Source organism: Aulonocara sp. 'chitande type north' Nkhata Bay, linkage group LG9, assembly GCF_057382095.1.
Source record: "Aulonocara sp. 'chitande type north' Nkhata Bay isolate Kocher_YH1m ecotype deep benthic linkage group LG9, A_spYH_male_GT1.1, whole genome shotgun sequence".
In the NCBI taxonomy this organism is placed as follows: Eukaryota; Metazoa; Chordata; class Actinopteri; order Cichliformes; family Cichlidae; genus Aulonocara; species Aulonocara sp. 'chitande type north' Nkhata Bay.
In genome coordinates this window covers 15,933,868-15,953,072 of record NC_141352.1, presented here as the reverse complement: position 1 = coordinate 15,953,072, position 19,205 = coordinate 15,933,868, and the positions used below count along the sequence as shown (strand labels likewise).

At 40.0% G+C, this 19,205-nt stretch overlaps 2 protein-coding genes across 2 annotated transcripts; one reads left to right on the top strand and one right to left on the bottom strand.

The window, feature by feature from the left end:
- The first annotated feature begins 64 nt into the window (after positions 1-64).
- Positions 65-17,676, top strand: LOC147321894 (E3 ubiquitin-protein ligase MARCHF6-like). The gene is made up of 25 exons (XM_086306094.1): positions 65-472; positions 934-1,033; positions 3,867-3,940; positions 4,194-4,337; positions 4,829-4,901; positions 5,061-5,229; positions 8,038-8,224; positions 9,093-9,154; positions 9,264-9,296; positions 9,379-9,430; positions 9,557-9,615; positions 9,714-9,794; positions 9,978-10,046; positions 10,316-10,390; positions 11,478-11,612; positions 11,750-11,970; positions 12,221-12,358; positions 12,442-12,664; positions 13,538-13,607; positions 13,741-13,922; positions 14,206-14,340; positions 14,451-14,540; positions 14,756-14,888; positions 16,664-16,799; positions 17,112-17,676. Exons 1-25 carry the CDS (start codon positions 454-456, stop codon positions 17,197-17,199), a joined length of 2,748 nt encoding a protein of 915 aa, XP_086162220.1. The 5' UTR covers positions 65-453; the 3' UTR covers positions 17,200-17,676.
- LOC147321893 (arylamine N-acetyltransferase, pineal gland isozyme NAT-10-like) lies at positions 17,057-19,110 on the bottom strand. Its single transcript, XM_086306095.1, has one exon. It carries the CDS (start codon positions 18,786-18,788, stop codon positions 17,928-17,930), a length of 861 nt encoding a protein of 286 aa, XP_086162221.1. The 5' UTR covers positions 18,789-19,110; the 3' UTR covers positions 17,057-17,927.
- Positions 19,111-19,205: the final 95 nt, after the last annotated feature.

Sequence of the window (19,205 nt, the reverse complement as noted above, 5' to 3'; positions counted from 1 at the left end):
ACGTGACGGTTGTTATGGTCGTTTCCCTGCCGTAAAACTCGAACCTCTGTAGGGAAGTAAAACTGTTATGACAGGAGCCAGAAGTGTCGTTGGCGCATGCGTTAGCAGGTTAAGCTAGCCATTTGTCTCCCAGGTTTAAACTGTCGTATGATCAACACCCTGAGATGTAGCGTTTCCCCCTGGTTTCTTGTGTTACATTAGACATACACAGTGAATTAGAAACCTTTGTGTACTGGCGAACATATACTGGACGCGAGAAAACACAGCGGAGCGAAGATTTACGTTTTAATCTGTGGGGAAACCATTTTATGATTGTCAATGCAATTGACCCATAAGGATATTGTCGTCTCGCTAGCTTAACTGAGCTAGCTAAACGATACTGTCCGTGTCGTGGATGGGTTCACGGTACAAATTAGTCGAATAACAGACGGTGACCGGTGCTTAGCGAGCAACATGGATACTGCTGAAGAAGGTAAATTTAAAATAAAAGCCTCTAGTAGCTTCTTTCTCATCAATAGCTAGCATTAGCTTCACAAGTGCATCGCCTCGCCGACCGCTGAGCTGGCCTGCTAATGGTTAAACTTAGCTGGCTGGATGTAGCCAGCTAAGACGGGAGAAAACGGTGTTTTAAAGCACACGATGTTAGCATGTGGGGATAGTGCAATAAGTAGCGGGGAGCGTAGAAAGGACCAGAATTTACCAGTGATGTCATCAGTTTCCTGCTGTGTGCTCTGTTTACATAAGCCACGCTGCTGGTGCAAATATTTTTCTAAATGTTGCTTTTAACTAAATATCCTCTATTACTGTGCATATATTTGTATATATGACACCACATACACACCCTGTGACACTTGCTCTCGCGTCTGTTTTGCTAACCCTTTGCGAAGAGGATCAGACATTCATTGAAATTGTTGTGTTTTTGTTTGTGTGTAGCGGATATTTGTCGCGTGTGCCGCTCTGAGGGGACCCCAGACAAACCCCTGTACCACCCTTGTGTCTGCACTGGCAGTATCAAGTTCATCCACCAGGAATGGTAAGTGTGTTAGGCTGTCTCTTCCTCTTTCTGTCAGCTTTCATTGTGACCTTGTGAAGAAGTAGTTCTCAGATCCTCCCAAGGAAAACTTTCTCTTTTTTATGTTAAACATTTAAAAGAAAAAAAAAATCATACAAACAGCACGGTAACCATGGTGTAACTAATTAGATTCAGAATGTTCACAGATGCTGCCTTAGTTACTGCAAGACAGTCATTTATTCTTACTTTTCCCATAACTTCCCTAGCCAAGGATGTCAAACATAAGGCCTAAAAGGCTTTGGAAACTGTGATTGAGTGCATAACTAGGAATTACTGTTGGATTGCCCTTCTTTTCTTCATATAAAGACTTCTCAGGGTTTGAACGTGTACCTAAATATTTCACATTAATAGAAAGGGGAGTTTCGCTGGTCTGGCCCACTTAAGATTAAAGTGCACTGTATGTGGCCCATGGTGTAAAATGATTTTGACATCTTGGTTTTAAGCTAGGAAGTCTGCTGACTCACAACGTAAACAAGCGGTTGTGAAAGCTTCATTCAACCCAGTGTTGCTAAATCAATGTATTGCACATGATATAGCATTGTTCTTTCATCATTTTGTTCTTGTGTCAATATTAAATAGTTTTCAAAAGGCAGTTTTGTAATCAGATCATTCCAATATGGTGCGCACATTTGCCCTTGATTTGAAAATCAAAGTAATCTAGAAAATGAAATTTCCTTCCTTAGTTTAGGTTGTGTTTCTTGAGAACTTCCTGAAGCACAGGTTAGGCCCTCTCTGTAGTGGTAACAATATTGTATGGCAGTATACCATATTACAGGTCTTAGGTGAGAAATTTGCATTGTGAAAATTAAAGATGAAGGTATTTTGAAGTTTGTGAGTGTGTAGAAGAGCAAAGCAAAGACCAGACCTGGATTGTTTTGCGTTTTTTGAAAGGTTTGCTTAGATAATGTTATTCTTAATGTTGTTGTACTGTAGGAATCGACTGATGGTAACTCCCTTTCATGACCCATATGCATATTAATAATAATGCTACATTTCAGTGTCCCAGTAAGCTGGAATGGTGTTATTATAGACAACATACTATACTATACAAACACAGATTGTTGTTAATTAGTGTGGATTTTACAATGAAATATTTTTATTACCCCACAGCTGTAAAAGACTGATATTGTCAGTCTGATACTGAAGTATATTAATACTGGGTATTGTTACTGTAAAAGCGCTTGAAATTGATACCTTGGATTTATTTACTAAAAAAAATGGAAGATTTCAGCCACAAGGTCTAATAGGGCTGTGCGAAATGACCAAAATCTCATATCCCGATATAAGACATCTATCGCCCCGATAACGATATAAATCACAAAAATTTACCATTTTCTCTAAATTCTGTGAATTTCGGGGAGCTCCACAGCTCGAAGTGTTTCCAGCTGGGCGTCGTGTATCTGGAGTCGAGTGTTTTAACCGATGCATGAAACTATACATTTGTAGACATAAGTTGTAACGGTCGCCGTTTTCTTTGTGAGTATTTATTACACGACGTGCTGCGGGGAAAAGCCTGTTCTAACGTTTGAGTCTTAAGGTTTATTTTTTAGCACCTGGCGGCTCTTTGTTGCTTTTCATCCGTAAATACTCTGCATACTCTTTCACGTGATTCAGTTTATTTTGAAAAGTCTCAACGGGATCTTGAGCTTTATTGTAAAACGTTTATATGGAAAATAAACAAGCGGACACATTGATGTTTTACTGTCGTTGTTGCTAACGACAACGCATAAAAACAGTCGCTTGTCCGTCCATCGTGTGGTTATATTAAATATAAGAGAAAGAGAGAGCTTTAAGACATTAATATAGCCACTACAGTGACCATCAAAACGATGAAAAAATATTGCCGTAAACAGTTTATTTTACGACACCACGAAACAAACGATAGCGTAAAATGAAACGATAGATGGTTTTATATCGTCATCCGATATATATCATTATGTCGAACAGCCCTAAAGTCTAAGGTCAAATTTTTCTGAAAATCTTGTGAATGCAATAACTCAAGAACAAAGTGACATTCAAAGTGATTTTATATTTGCATCTACTAAAAATCCTGGTTGAGTTTAAATCTAGTTGACCATGATCTCAAGCTGAGAGTAAGTTTTCTGAAAATCTTGTGCATGTCATAACTTGAGACCAAAGCAATGTAGGGTTTTGAAATTTATACCAGGTGTGTCTATAAGGAGTCTGAGAGGTAGCAAGTCTCACAGTGACGGATTCAGTAGTCCCAGCTGCGCTTACATTTTCATTGCATCATATTGGTGGCAGTGTTACTACTATTGTAGCCATGGCAGTGGTATCATGAAAAGGTTATGTTGGGTCAACACTTCAGACCTTTGGAAGTGTCTGGACTTGGACTGTTCTTTAAATCTGCACCGTTGCAATCCTTTCTATTGGCAATTGAATTTATCTAACTTAATCCAAATATCTCAAACTGACCAAATCTGAAGACACCAATTAAAAAAATGATTTTTTTAAATGGATTATTTCAGGCTTAAAATGTCTTAAATGGGATTTGAAAGGACTTCCTAAAAAATCATGCCACTTTTTGGAACCAAAAATTGGCATGATTTACACTAGGCATTTCAGGCCCTGAAGGTTAAATAATACACATTCTCACAGTGGGAAAAATGTCTTATATTGGGACACACATAATACATTGGATGTAACACATGAATATGTGTATGAAGCTGTTTTTCAATCCAGTCATTATTCATGTGCTCAAAATGTGAAAATAGAGCACAAATATTACATAGTTTTCATCAGTTTTCTTCATTCTTTAAATGTCATTTTACAGTTTGGTCCAGTGGCTGAAGCACAGCAGGAAGGAGTACTGTGAATTATGCAAGCACAGATTTGCTTTCACACCAAGTAAGTCCTTGTGACATTAACAGATAATCCATTAAAATGCATTTTGTAGCCGCAAGCCTCCAATTTAGCCTTACGGAGGGGGCCATATAAATTGTTTGTTTGTTTTTCTGCATGTGATTATTCATTAGTTGGTGCTGTTTTCATTTAGTGTTACAGAATAATCTAAATAGCTGCTATCAGCGAAAAAAAGAAAATGACCAAGCACAAAAGATAATTTGACTCTGTTTCACTCTTTCCCATCTGTCCTCTTCAGTCTACTCCCCAGACATGCCCTCACGTCTGCCCATCCAGGACATTTGTGCCGGCCTTCTTACCAGTGTGGGCACTGCCATTCGCTACTGGTTCCATTACACACTGGTGGCCTTTGCATGGCTTGGTGTTGTTCCTCTCACTGCATGTAAGTATCCACAGACATGAATACAAGGAGAAATTATCTTTAAAACCCCTTTAAAAAGAAAAAAATTGTCTAACATGTATAAGTTATTTATGAAATCATATTTTTGTTTTAGCTTTTAGAAGTACTGTTATTTTAGTGTTGATGACCAACTTATTTAATAGATTTGGGAGCAAATATTCTTTATAGGGTGACCCTCTAAATGTTTTTCCTCATCTGCTGTATGTGGAAATGTCTGTGCACTTACACGCATTTACAAATTTCCCCTTTCTGGGGTGTTAAATACAGTCAAAGTAACATATAAGGTGTTCATGTTAGCTAATGTTAAAGAGCATTATAGGTTTAGTGTCACTACATACATAACAAGAAAGTGTGTTCTTTGTTCCAAAACATGTAAATCCCTCTCAGTACTTAATGTAAAAATGTAAGCCTGAACTATACAAATTTTCATACAATAGAAACGGGTAGATTTTAAATATGTTTTTTTCCCCCAGGTCGCATCTATAAGTGTCTTTTTACCGGCTCTGTGAGCTCTCTTTTGACACTGCCGCTGGACATGCTCTCTACGTGAGTGATAATGCTTTTTTTATCATCAACTGTAGCACAAAATATGCAAAACCTGATAGAGATCAAGATTGTTAGCTTGTTTATTTTCTTTACTGGACAGCAGATGAGTAACAGAGGATCATTTTTATTGAATATGTGCTATTGTTTTTATTCCTACAGGGAGAACCTGCTTGCAGATTGTCTACAGGGTTGCTTTGTGGTTACCTGCACCCTATGTGCATTTATTAGTCTGGTATGGCTCAGAGAACAGATAGTCCACGGTGGAGCCCCCCAGTGGTTAGAACAGCACCAGCCACCACAGCCCAATGCTGCCGGACAAGCCAATGAGGTACTTTGCTGGACTGATTACTAAATTAGATTCTTAACTGGATGGTATAATTGTGTTTCATTGAGGTTTAAAATGACACAGTAAAAAAATCTGATTTATGTAATTCACTTAACTGCAAATTAAAAACATGAGCTATTTAAATGCTAACCAGAATAACATGCTGCATGCACCTTACACATTTATGACAATGTGTGTAATTACCATACCACATCCTGCTGTAGCAACTGAATCTTCTGCTAATTATCCAACTCATAATCAACTTAAATTATAGTGGTGGGACAGTTCATTGAAAGTAAATAGAAGCAAATGAGTAAATGTTTTTACTGTGTTTGGATGGGTTTTTTTAAACCCCCAGCTGTAAAAGGTTGATGGGATATTGTCGTCACCCTGTTGTCACATGTGGGTGAGTGTTTTGGAAACCCAAGTTTGTGATTACAATAAGTTGAGTACTAGATGACATAGGATTTGGAAATTCATATCATAAGTGCAGCTACTAAAAATCTCAACCTCAACATCAGGGGTCAAGTTTTAAAAAACATTTGTGAATCCAATAACTGGACAAGAAAGTGAACTAGCATTTTCAAATACCCTATCTTAGATGCATCCACTAAAAACCTCAGGATGAATTTGACTCCTGGGCCCTATTTCAGGAAGCCGGTTTAGTGCAAACTCTGAGTAAGTATACCCTGAGTTAACGAAAACTCTGGGTTTTCGGTTTCACAAAGCGAGTTTAGATTAATTCTGAGTGAGTTACTATGACGACACACTCCGTGAAGCTAACCTGCCCCCTAGCAGGTTTACTTCAACTAACCCTGACCTTCTCCGCCTCTTTGTCGGAAACCTGACTGTAGGAAGTGTCAGACATGGCGTGCTCCTTCCTTGAAGAGCCAGTAGATGTTGAAGCCCAAATTCTCCGCAGAGCTCTCCGCTGGGAGAGAGTGATTAGAGCGCGTTCGGACATTTTATCATTTCCTGATGATTTTCTGTGTGAACGTTACCGTTTTTCAGCACAATCTATAATTTATTTGAATAACATCCTCAGGCCTAATATTGCTCATGTGACACATCGCGGACATCCTCTCAGTTCTGTACATATTATTTGTATTGCACTTCGGTTTTTTGCAAACGGGAGCTTTCTGTATAATATTGGTGACGCTGAGCACGTTTCCAAGGCTACCGTCTGTCGGGCAGTCAGGAATGTTACAGTTGCACTGAAACGTCTCCTGTACTCGTCTGTGGTGTTCCCCGGTCATAGACCCACAAGATTTATCAAAGAGGGATTCCACAAAATTGCAGGTATCAGGATGAACAAAACTTAATTCATGATGTGGTGATATTTGAACTACTACTTAAATGTTACATTTATTTTCACGGTTCCCAGGCGTGATTGGCTGTAGAGATGGCACTCACATTCCAATCATTGCTCCTTCAGTAAATGAAGGAGACTATGTGAACAGGAAGTCTTTCCACAGCATTAATGTACAGGTACATAGTTCCCTGTAGCATTTCAAACTAACAAATTATTTCATTATAGTAATGGATGCTAATTTGTGTTCTCTGCACTGTGAAGATCATATGTGATGCTGCCAACATTATCACAAATGTGGAAGCCAAGTGGCCAGGCTCTGTGAGTGGTGGTGGTGGAGGACCCCCACCTGTTTTTCAGGCCTCCGCTTTTTTTTCTGTTGGCTATAACGGGTCACATTTGAGCATACAGAGTAAGCAAATATGTACTTGTAATGTGCTCAGATAATTTCAATAAGTGCTTACAGAAAGAAAATTAATGTAGCCTCTAACTGCAATTGATTTACATCGGACAAACAGACCAAGCACTATGGCTCATAATACAATTACACCTCACCTGTTTGGACTATATTTTTATATTTCATTTTTACTTGCTGCCAGGAATGTTTGGGGCCTGTTGGGTTGCACCTGCGCTCAAATCACATCACAAAATAAAATGTATAAAATACAAAATAAAATAAAATATAATAAAATAACGTGTTAAATGGGTGGAAATCCCTAGATCAATGTTTAAATTAACACTCACGCATTGACTCTGTCGGCTTTGTTTTGCCATGCATGCTCCCTTTCTTTTGCAGCTGAGGCTGTGTTACTTTTTTCCCGCGGAATCTGCATGTTATCGGCATATGCTGCCATCAGAATTTCGGCCTCAAGCGCTGTAAAATACATTGACCGCGCCTTCTTTCCCTCCGTCTCCATGGTGACTCGCTTAATCTGTGCTCCACTAATCAGGGCTTTATGTATCCTCGTGCGCACGCTTAACTTGGGGTTAAAGCAACTCCGCGTTGACTGAACTAATTGTTATCAGCCTTTCTGAAACCGAATATTCCGAGTTGGAAAGTTCGGGGTTACTCAACCCTGAGTATCGTTTTTTACTCTGAGTTTTCTAAACCGGCTTCCTGAAATAGGGCCCAGGTGTCAAGGTCAAGTTATCTGAATATCCTGGTAATGCAGCAGGTTGAGAACAAGGAGACGTAGGATTTTGAAATTCAAACCATAGGTGCAAATATCAACATCTCAAAAAAAGTTCAAGTCCGGTGACCTTGAACTCAAGGTCAGAGGTTGAGAATCACCTAGAATTGTCAAATTTATATGATGGGTACATTTACTAGTAGGTGGAGGGGTGGCACTGGCAGCTGCTAGTATTTTTATTTTCCTTCAGTTACACACATTGTGGTTGATTGTGTTATAGATAATTAATATACTAGACAACATATCGTGATTTCATTACATGATAAGTTACTCTGTTTTTTGAAGTTATGCCCCTTGTTCCCTCTCCCCCAGGCACAAGCTGCAGGTCAGGCAGCAGCTGGTGATCCCCCTGCGGCCCAGCCAGCACCTGCTGATCCTCTAGCCCAGAATGAGGCAGAGCCCGAGCCTCCTGACGTCCCCCAAGAACAAGGCGATGATCCAGAGCTGGAAGAGGAGGCAGCAGCTGCTGAAGATGCAGACCCCAACAATGGTGCACAAGGTGGGACTTTATTATTTCTTTACTTAACTTAAGATGTATGCATTTTTTTCAGCTAATTAAAATTATATATTGCAAAAAGTGATTCTTTGTTAAGGTAGATTTCACTGTCAGATACATCAGTTCTTAAGTTGTAAAGTTTCATGAATGCAAAATACAAATAATTTCAAAAATGAAAATAGAAATCCTCTCCGACAGCCCGACAACCAAAAGCATGTTTAGTAATGGAGTAAGAGGTTTTTGCATTTTTCAAACAGCAGGTTTATGGAAATGCCACGAAACAAACCCAAGAGCAGGAGCACTGCCATTACAGCATACAAATGGGTCCCAAAGTGGCCTCATTTGTTTGCCGGTTTGCCAAAGCATCACAGTTGATTTGGGAACAATATAACACTATGTCAAATTTTTGCCCCATAGCCTTGAAATCACACTCATTTGTTCAGCTTTGTTAATGGACTGCTTTTTGCATCAAGCTAAGAAGAAATGCTGAAAATAAATTGCTATTGTATTATACATTACTCTAGCTGTTGGCTGTCACTACAGCTAAATAAATTGCACAGAAAAAGCCTGACAGTTGCACAATGTTCATGTCAAACTAACAGATTTTCCCAGAGCAACATCAATAATGTAACAATAACTGTTTCAGCAGAGCGGGGAAAACATTGCTTTTCGTTTACTATTTGCAACAAAAGCAGGACAACAAGAAAAAATGTACCACCGCAGAATGATTTGCCTGAGTTAACACATGATTTTGTTATTCTGTGACTATGTAGGGAGATAAACTGATTGTTTTTATATCGATTATGTTTCAAGTTGGTGACTGTTTTTTATTAGTCTACAAGGCGTTTTTTGTCTTTATCTGTCTGTGTAGATGACATGAATTGGAATGCTTTGGAGTGGGACAGAGCAGCAGAGGAGCTCACCTGGGAAAGGGTAACTGCTGCATAACATTCACAATCTCCAGGCACCTATTTATTAGTATGTAGCTGTTGTCTTCTCTCTTTTCATATTTATACACAAACTATTTCAATTTTCCAAACAGATGCTTGGCCTGGATGGTTCACTGGTATTTTTGGTAAGTCCTAATCTAAATAGATTTCTCTAAATAAATCTTACCTTCTGAAACTCAAGTAAAGATCGGTGTCTTTGTCTTGTAGGAGCACGTGTTTTGGGTGGTGTCTCTCAACACACTGTTCATCCTGGTCTTTGGTGAGTAAACTGAAACAATGATGCAGCATAACCATGATCATAATAGTCCTTTTTCTGACATCAAAATGAATCCACCGTATAACTAATACAGTAATAAAGATGTCTTCTTTTTTCCCTTTCATTTAGCATTTTGTCCGTATCACATCGGCCACTTCTCTGTTGTTGGTCTTGGCTTCGAAGAATATGTGAGAAAATGCTTCAGTCACTTTATAATACAATTGCATGTCCCTTGATAATATCTTTAATTTTCTGATTACAACTTTGTTTTGGGGTTTTTTTTTAGGTCCAGGCTTCTCATTTTGAGGGCTTAATCACAACAATCGTTGGCTACATACTGCTAGCAATGACTCTCATCCTGTGTCATGTATCCTTCCATCGAAGTTCATTAAAAGCCCTGATGATGCCTAATCCAAACCTAATCTATCAGTCTGGTGCATGCAGGCTGTAAAATAAAAAAAATAAAAGTATGAGAAAGGGAACATGAGGTAATTCAGGTCTGTGCAAATAAGAATATATGTGCAGTATTGATCCTTAATGGCCGTTTTAGGGACTGGCTGCTCTGGTCAGTTTCCAGCGCTCCCGGCGTCTCCTTGGAGTCTGCTACATTGTTGTCAAGGTAACATTGACTGCATTTTTTTTTTTCTTTGTGTTAGTCATGTTGATACTGGCGTTTTCACTCTCTTAGTATCTAAGATTTTGTTTGCAATCATACAATAAAGATAGCTCTAGCCATTGAATAGGTCCCTGGATTGTTATAATATACAAGTACAGAACTTCTGTGTTAAGTATTTCATGTATCACTACTTGTCACAGAGGTTTTTAGTCTTTTTTGTGTTTACATTTAATGTTAACTGATACTGACAGCAGCCTTTTCTATCCTCACAGGTCTCTCTGCTGGTTGTTGTGGAGATAGGTGTTTTTCCATTGATCTGCGGATGGTGGCTTGACATCTGCTCTTTAGTAAGAGACAAATTCTTTTCATCACGTTTTCACTACATCTCTGTTGCTCTTGGACTTTTTGTTTTAATTAAACTGATTGAGTATTTTAGCCTGGGGGTCCATACTCTAATTAACGTACTTGGCAGATGTGATCGTTAAGTCTGATGTTTTATAGGGATAAATGCGTAAGTTTTCTTCTATCTAAAAGCATTTTCCGAGCACCAGTGACTGAATATCTCTTGTTCCCTGTGAAATTTCAGTGAATACTCCTATTTTATTCCATTTTCATACATTTTGCCAAATGAGAGGGATGGCTAATACCCCGCAGAGGCTCTGTCACAACACCTTTAAAGTGGCTTTCAGCAGGCCTGCTCAGCACACAGACAAAGCCAGATGCTTTAGCTCACCCAGTTCATACATTCATCAGTGCACACAAAAACAGAGAACAGACTGGTTTGGAGGACTGGGGAGTGAGAGAGTACCAAACGCCTCTATGCTGTGGCTGTCACTCTCTTTGTTTGTCAGAGAGTTTGTTTGTGCTAACACTTACTAGAACAAAGTCTCTCTCTACCACAACATTGGCTTGCATAGTACTTATCCAAATCATAACACGGCAGTTAATATATATATATATTTTTTTTCCCTGATCCTGTTTTCCAAAGCCAAACAACCTTCCTCACAACAGGTGGTGCAGCTTACACAGCAGAAGGGAACCGTGTCTCATCTGCTCTGCAGCTGTTCGCCTGTGAAACAAATTAATTGACCCTGAAAATGGCCAGTGTGGTGTAAGCAGCTCTTATCGCTTTGCAGTCAAAAGCAGAAAGTTTCACATTTTGTATTTACAAGCGAATTTGGTTTCCGTTTCAATGCAGTTTATCTGCAGTGTATATATCTACATCTAAACTATTTGTCCTATGTTAGCCTAAAACGTAAACATTATGGTTCAGTGCAAACATGCAAAAAAATCTTTCTTAGCTTTATATAGCAGAGGGTGAATCCTTTAAAGTATTTACATTTAGAAAAACATGAAGTTTAGAGCAGCTTTTGAGCAAAAACAGGTGATCAAAGCATCATCTTAGACCCTGCTTTTATTTGATTCATCCTGCAGGAGATGTTTGATGCCTCGCTGAAAGACAGAGAAATGAGCTTCAAATCAGCACCTGGTACTACCATGTTCCTGCACTGGCTGGTGGGAATGGTCTATGTCTTCTACTTTGCATCTTTCATCCTCCTGCTGAGAGAGGTAAGAAAAACAGACTCTCAAATGCATTCAGTTAGGGAAACAAGGACTGTGAGTGCTTCAGGTTAATTTTTCAGATGATAGTAAAGAGGAAAAAAGTCTTCGGCGCTCTAAATCATTCCACCTTCTGCCTCCATTAGGTGCTGAGACCTGGAGTGCTCTGGTTTCTGAGGAACCTCAATGATCCAGATTTTAACCCAGTGCAGGAGATGATTCACTTGCCCATCTACAGACACCTGCGGCGGTTCATCCTGTCTGTGGTTGTGTTCGGCTCAATTGTCTTGCTCATGCTGTGGCTTCCCATCAAGCTCATTAAACTATTGCTGCCCACCTTCCTTCCCTACAATGTCATGCTCTATAGGTAAGCAGCGTACATAACAAAGATATAGTTTACTTATTAATAAACTGTGTGAAACCTGCTGGCCTGAAATGATCTGAGAAACCACTTCCTGTTCATACCAAAGTGGAAGTATCACCACATGTGAAAAAGCAAGATTTGCAGTTACAAATCCACTTGAGTTTATGCTGTTTGACACTTAAAGTAATAGAAAATGTTTAGTCTGGTGTTTGTTAGATAAATGTCTGTGTCTTTGTCACTTCTTTCCTCTCAGTGACGCTCCTGTCAGTGAGCTGTCTTTGGAGCTGTTACTGCTTCAGGTTGTGCTTCCAGCTCTACTGGAGCAGGGACACACTCGCCAGTGGCTCAAAGGCCTGGTCAGAGCCTGGACAGTCAGCGCAGGATATTTACTGTAAGCCAAGTTTGAATACACACCCGAGGCAATGATATTTCCTGACCGTCTGTAACTGTGTCACCACTTTGTGTTGTCTCCAGAGACCTCCACTCCTACCTCCTTGGCGAACAAGAGGACAATGAAGCCAACCAGCCCGTGAACAACAACAACAATAACAACCCTCCACATGTTCATCACAACAACAATAACAACCCGGCACCAGCTGTTGGTGAAGGGTTACATGCAGCCCATCAGGCCATCCTGCAGCAAGGGGGACCAGTGGGTTTCCAGCCCTACCACCGACCTCTTCGCTTCCCTTTAAGGGTGAGAAAGGCTTTTTTCATATATGTCTTTAAGGAGTGCACTTTACAGATAGATGTGTAGGGAAGACCAGGATACTGTGGTTCTGAAACTAAACAGCTTTTAGAGATATGAATGGACAGCCATCTTTGACCATGTCTTTGAGTGTAGTCTGTAGTGCTCTAGCATGTCTTTTAGTTTCACTGACAAAGTTGACTGACGTCCAGGTTTCTTCTCATGCATGAATGTGATATAATAATTGAAGGGCTCTTTGTGACTTTCCAGTGGGTTCCCCCCCCCCCCCCAGATTTCTGATGTTTGCGCCGTTTTAGTGACCACAATAATGCAGAACTATTGCCAGCTGCCAAAGCATCTGTGTTTTTTTCCCTTGCTCTTATTTGTATCGCACACACAGACATGTTCATTTGAAATAAAGAAAAAAGGTTGTCTTTAACACTGGAACCCTGAGAGGTTGTTAGTTTTTATTCAAATTACAAGTAAGATTTGACAAAGCAAACCCCTAAACATGCAAGATGTAGTTTTACATATGATTTATATTATTTAATTAAGGGTCATAGTCCTCCACGCTTTAGAACAAAGATAGAGGCTGTTTTTACAGATAAAACCAGTCTTAAAATAAAGATGTCTCCTGTAATTTGTGGTTTCTGAGTCAAATTTTGAAATCAGCCAACGCCCTAGCAACCATTTACTGCCCATCTGAGCCTGCACAACTCTGTCATTATGATCTTCATCTTTCATGTTAAACACCCTAATCTCTGAGATCCTGTTTATACTAGCCTTAGCTTATGCAACCGGAGTCTGTAAAATAGAGCTTTGACTTTGCAGCATGTCCCATCTTGTAGCTTTTAAACTGAAATGTGTCCCCTTTTCCCCCAGATTGTGCTGCTTATAGCTTTCATGTGCATCACTCTGCTGGTGGCTAGTTTGGTGTGCTTAACCCTACCAGGTGAGATGTGGTACTTTTCATATACACAAACACATCATTTAAAAAGTACAGTTCTTTTTACGGGCAAACATAGAGTTGCTGTGGTCAACTTTGTTTCCTCACTGTTTTGTTTTGTTTGTTTGTTTTTTTACAGTATTCACTGGCCGCTGGCTGATGTCTTTCTGGACAGGAAATTCCAAAATCCACGAGCTGTACACAGCAGCATGTGGTCTGTATGTCTGCTGGCTTTCTATCCGCGGGGTCACTATTCTGCTGGCGTGGATGCCACAGGGACGCACTGTTATTGTACACAAAGTCCAGGAGTGGACACTCATGGTGAGCATCAGTGAGCTGACTGGGTTGTTGGCAAACTTCGAAGTTGGGCAGCAGAGGGTTGTGCTAATTGGTTGCTCCCTTTCCAGCTTTGACACTGTGTTTTTGTTAAATGGATGTAACTGAGAATGAGCTCTCATTAGCTGTTATCCTAAATTGCCAACTTGTTCATTGAAGTAGCATTCCCAGCAGATTAACCTTTATAGTGCCGTATATGTTTCCTTATCTGCAAGTGGCATCTCCTAATGATTTTTTTTTTTTTCAATACCCTAATTTGCTTCTGTAGATCCTGAAGACCCTTGTTGTGGCTCTGCTGGTCGCTGGAGTCATTCCTTTGCTACTGGGCCTGCTGTTTGAATTAGTCATCGTGGCTCCGCTCAGGGTACCCTTAGACCAAACACCCCTTTTCTATCCCTGGCAGGTGAGGATTGTATGCATTTGTGTTTCTTTTCCCTAATGGGATCTTGGAGGTTACTAAATAGAGCTTAAGGAGTTCTCACACTTATGTTCATCCATTGAACTTGTCTGCAGGATTGGGCTCTCGGGGTTCTTCATGCCAAAATTATTGCTGCCATCACTCTCATGGGCCCTCAGTGGTGGCTGAAGACTGTTATTGAGCAGGTTGGTACTGGACACACCAAATATCCAACTGATACACTGTAAACATTTTTACAAACTATCAGACTCTTGACTACATAACTTTGAAAGGGTTTTATTCTGTTGACTCACAGTGTGTAGTTTGCTAGTCTGTCTTCCCTATCTCTGTCATGTCTGTTTCTTGGAGATGAATTAAATTAACTGTTTAGTACATTATAAAGTGTAAACTCTTTCTCTAGGTTTATGCAAATGGAATTCGCAACATTGATCTCCAGTTCATCATCCGTAAACTGGCAGCTCCTGTCATTTCAGTCCTGCTGTTGTCTTTATGTGTGCCATATGTGATTGCTGCCGGGGTGGTACCGGCTGTAGGTGAGTATCTCTCTGCATATGGATCTTAAGGCGTCACTTGAAGAGTTTCCTAACCAAAGTAGGACTTTCTCATTGACAATATACAGCACATTGCAGTCTTAGTGGCAAAAGAAATGGAAATTACTAACGGTTTCCTCTAGATTTAAGCTTTTTGTGAGTTCAGCAATAAACCAGAGGGGGAAAAATGTTTTAAAGGATGAAATTATAACCTCCGCACTCTGTCTCACTTCCCATTATTTTCTAAAATCACAATATTTCGGTCCAACCGACCATCATCAGTTACAAAAAACGATGTGTACAGTCGTGGCCAAAAGGTTTTGTCAATGACACAAATATTAGTTTTTGCAAAGTTTGCTGCTTCAGTGTTTTTGTGACGTATTGAAGTATAATTGCAAGCACTTCATAAGTTTCAAAGGCTTTTATTGACAATTACATCACGTTTATGCAAAGAGTCAATATTTGTAGTATTGGCCCTTCTTTTTCAAGACCTCTGCAATTTGTCCTGGCGTGTTGTCAATCAACTTCTGGGCCAAGGCCGACGATGGAAACCCATTCTTTCATAATCAATGCTTGGAGTTCGTTTGTCCACCCGCCTCTTGAGGATTGACCACAAATTCTCAATTGGATTAAGGTCTGGGGAGTTTCCTGGCAATGGACCCAAAATTTCAGTGTTTTGTTCCCAGCACCATTTAGTTATCACTTTGGCCTCACTTTGTTCTTCACCAAACTGTCCTTGGATAGTTGGAAGAAATTGCTGTCGGAGGATGTTTTGGTTTGGCGAAATTGTGAGTGACCCCACTCTCTTGAATGAGAAGCAGCCCCACAGATGAATGGTCTCGGGACATGGTAGCCTCACTTTTTTCTTCTCCAGGCTTTTTTGCAGAATATCAGTCTGTCCCCCATTAGGGACAGACTGAAGCCTTAATAGCAACAACATCCTTGCCTGTGAAGCCCTTTATATGCAACACAATGATGGCTGCATGGGTTTTTTTGTTTTGTTTCTGTTTTCTTTTTTGCAGGTAACCATGGTTAACAGGAAGAACAATGATTTCAAGCATCACCCTCCTCTTAACACATCCAGTCTGCTATTCTAACTTAATAGTCAAGACATAAAGATCTCAAGTTCTGTGCTCATCAACATTCTCACCTGAGTTAACTAGAAGATTGAAATGATCTCTGCAGGGCCTTTTATGGTAGCAATGAAATGCAGTGGAAATGTTTTTGGGGGTTAAGTTTGTTTTCATGGCAAAGAAGAACTTTTCATAACATTCAGAGTATATGGAAACTGCTGTCATAAAAACGGAAGGAGCAAACTTTGTGAAACCCATTACTTGTGTCATTCTCAAAACGTATGGCCACGACTGTACACAATCACTCACACACAATAATATGTTCTCTCCCATTCATCAAGTAGAATTCAATCATCCAATCAGGGAACACTTTACACATTTTTACACATGGATGCTATTAATTAGATAATGAAACTAATAAATACACTGCTTTTGTAATAAAAGCCTCCCCCAAAAAAGTGGCAGATTGTGACCTACCTTCTGATTTGTTTGGGCACTGAACTGGTGATAAATCTGCCACTTGGACTTGTTATTGGAGATGTACCGTCACTAGGTAATAATTCTAATATAGTTATCACCTAATTTAACATAACTGGTGTCCCCAAAATATCACATTTCTTCTCATCTTGATGGAGTTAATGATAGGAATAATGGGAACTCTTGAAAAATCATATAACTGAGTACAATTATGCTTTGTTTTTGCAGGCGTTACCCCAGAGATGGAGATTCTAATGCAGAGGAGAATCTACCCCTTCCTCTTGATGGTCGTCTCACTTATCGGCATCCTCTCCTTTCAGATCCGACAGTTTAAACGTCTTTATGAACACATCAAGAACGACAAGTACGAAACTTTCAGCACTCATCAGTCTGGAGAAAGCAGCATGTTTTTTTTGTTTTGTTTGTTTGTTTGTTTTTTATTAAGTTTGTCTTATATTGACAACCTCCCCCCCCCCCTTTTTTCTTTTTCAAATGTATCATTCGGTGCATCATTATAAAAACAAACTGCAGCTTTAATATAGAAGGTTAAACACATTGTTCAGACTTTTTGCTCTAGTTGGATATTTTTGGATTATTGTTTCATACTGTGTGTGTAGCCTTCAGTTAAGTGCATAAAAATGAATAGTAATAATGCTGTAATAATCTGTCTTTGCAGGTACCTGGTCGGCCAGAGGCTTGTCAACTACGAACGCAAAGCTGGCAGAGGAAGCTCAATCCCACCCTCCAACCCTGTCGTAGAATAAATATTTGTGTCACATGATGCCATGTTTGGTTTTTTTGAACCCATGACCCTGCGCACATCTCGTCCAGCCCATGGCCTGTCTATTTTTTTTTTTTTGTTTTTTTGGGGGGGGTGGGGGGTTCAGCTCAACCCTCAGACTGTAATCCTTGAAATCACCTGTGATTATTGCTGGACTTTATGGGTGTTATTCAAATTCATTTCATCAAAGTCAGGATGGGAAAATTTAGTGTAATAACTGGACAGCTGAGTAATCCCCTCAAACAAACAGAATAGGCAGGAGCATTAAAGTTTTCATTTGAAGCCCAACATCTGTATTGAAATTCATGCCTTGCTTTATAAAGTGCTGCCCGATTTAAATGTACATGTGTAAATACTTTGGAAGGGGACTTTGTCTTAAAGGACCGATGTGGATTAATGCAATGACCATTGTACATCTTAAAAGTGTATGTATAATTTATTAAATCAGAATGACAGTTTATTTTCTGTTGCATCTTTTCTCACGGCAGATCAGTGTCTGCGATTGATTAACAAGTACATCTGGGTTTTAACAGAGGTAGAGACTTTTCTAACTTAAAGGTTAAAATAATGTATAAATTGCTTTGCTCAGACCTCAGTGATTAGATGGATTTAAAAACAAAAGCCATTGGCCCTAATCTTAGAGTATTCATACATTTTGTTGTTATGGAGCCATAAGAGGTATGAATTTATCCCATATAACTGTGCGTATGTTTAATATGTGATTAGAGGTGGTGTGATTTTCTCATCCTTTGCTATGAGCGTGGAATTAAGTGCAATTCCAAATTTTTCCTTTAGAACACCAGGAATCTCTTCATCTTTAAGTTCTGTGATGGTTTCCACCACATGCCTGTTCTCTTCTGTTGGGAATGTGGTGGTGATCAATCTGTGGCCTATATAGGTGAGCCTCCCGCCAGGTCTCAGAACAGTGCAGAGGGACTTGCAGAAGAAGATGGAGCTGGGGGAGGTCTGGTGGTATTGGCACATCTCAGTGAAGTCCTCCTTACTCCGACGTTTAAGGGTGAACTTGTAGATCTCCTTCCAGTCTCCATCTACTCCTCTGTTTTCTTCCTCTTGCCACTCCACAAAGTGCATCTCCAGGTCCTTCCTGATCCGGTACACTCGGTGGCTCTGCTCCTGGGGGTCTTCAGTGTCCAGTGACAGCGGGACACTGAAACCGGGAACCCCGAACCCGACGTCACACAGCCATCGCCGGCCCTCAAGTTCAACCAGTAGGATGAAATGGTCGAAAGGTGGCCCGTAGCAACCCGTGAACCTGTTCTTCACCTGGCCTGAGAGTATAGTCACCTGGAAGCCCAGTTCAGTCAGCAGCCAGCGAAAGAGGCTGTTGTTCTCATAGCAGAAGCCTCCTCGGCGATGGTTCACGATCTTGTCGTACAGAAGGGGGAGGTCGAGCTGGACTCGACCCCCGCTGTGCACCGTGAGGTCCTCAAACGGCACCGACAGGAGGTGGCAGGTGTGCAACGTCCGCATCACCTCCAGGCTGGGCTCCGCGGGGCCCGTAAACCCGATGCGAGCTAAATATTTCCCCAAGTCCATTTCCACGGAAGTCATTTTCGCTTCTGGTTATGGCGTTTCTATATACTTAAAGCAGGTTTATTCCCGTGTTTCACTTTGTGTTTCTGTCCGGCTGTGAGCAATATGGCGTATTCAAGGAAGTTCAAAGTACAATGCCTACTTTAAAAAAAAAAAACTTACGAAAAACTTAGTAAAATCCAACCTAAATAAAACTCACTGCTTTTTATTTCAAAATGCATTTGAAAAAAAACCCCACACCAATGGATCAGAAATGTGTTAGTGTTATGAAGCAAAGTGCCATTAAACGATTAAAAGATTTAATGTTTTTTAAAAAGTATGTCGAGTATTTAGTATTTTTTTTTTAAGAATTACGGGTAAATAAATAGTATAATTACAATTAAACCGATTTATTATTGCCAACATATTCATCTTAAGGTTTATTTTTCTATATTA

Bases quoted from the DNA above. Each gene is read 5' to 3' on its own strand.
- LOC147321894 (XM_086306094.1), top strand. The intron at 4,338-4,828 runs GTAAGTATCCAC...TTTTTCCCCCAG, and splicing joins TGTTGTTCCTCTCACTGCAT to GTCGCATCTATAAGTGTCTT. The intron at 5,230-8,037 runs GTACTTTGCTGG...CCTCTCCCCCAG, and splicing joins CTGCCGGACAAGCCAATGAG to GCACAAGCTGCAGGTCAGGC.
- LOC147321893 (XM_086306095.1), bottom strand. From the start codon at position 18,788: ATGACTTCCGTGGAAATGGACTTGGGGAAATATTTAGCTCGCATCGGG.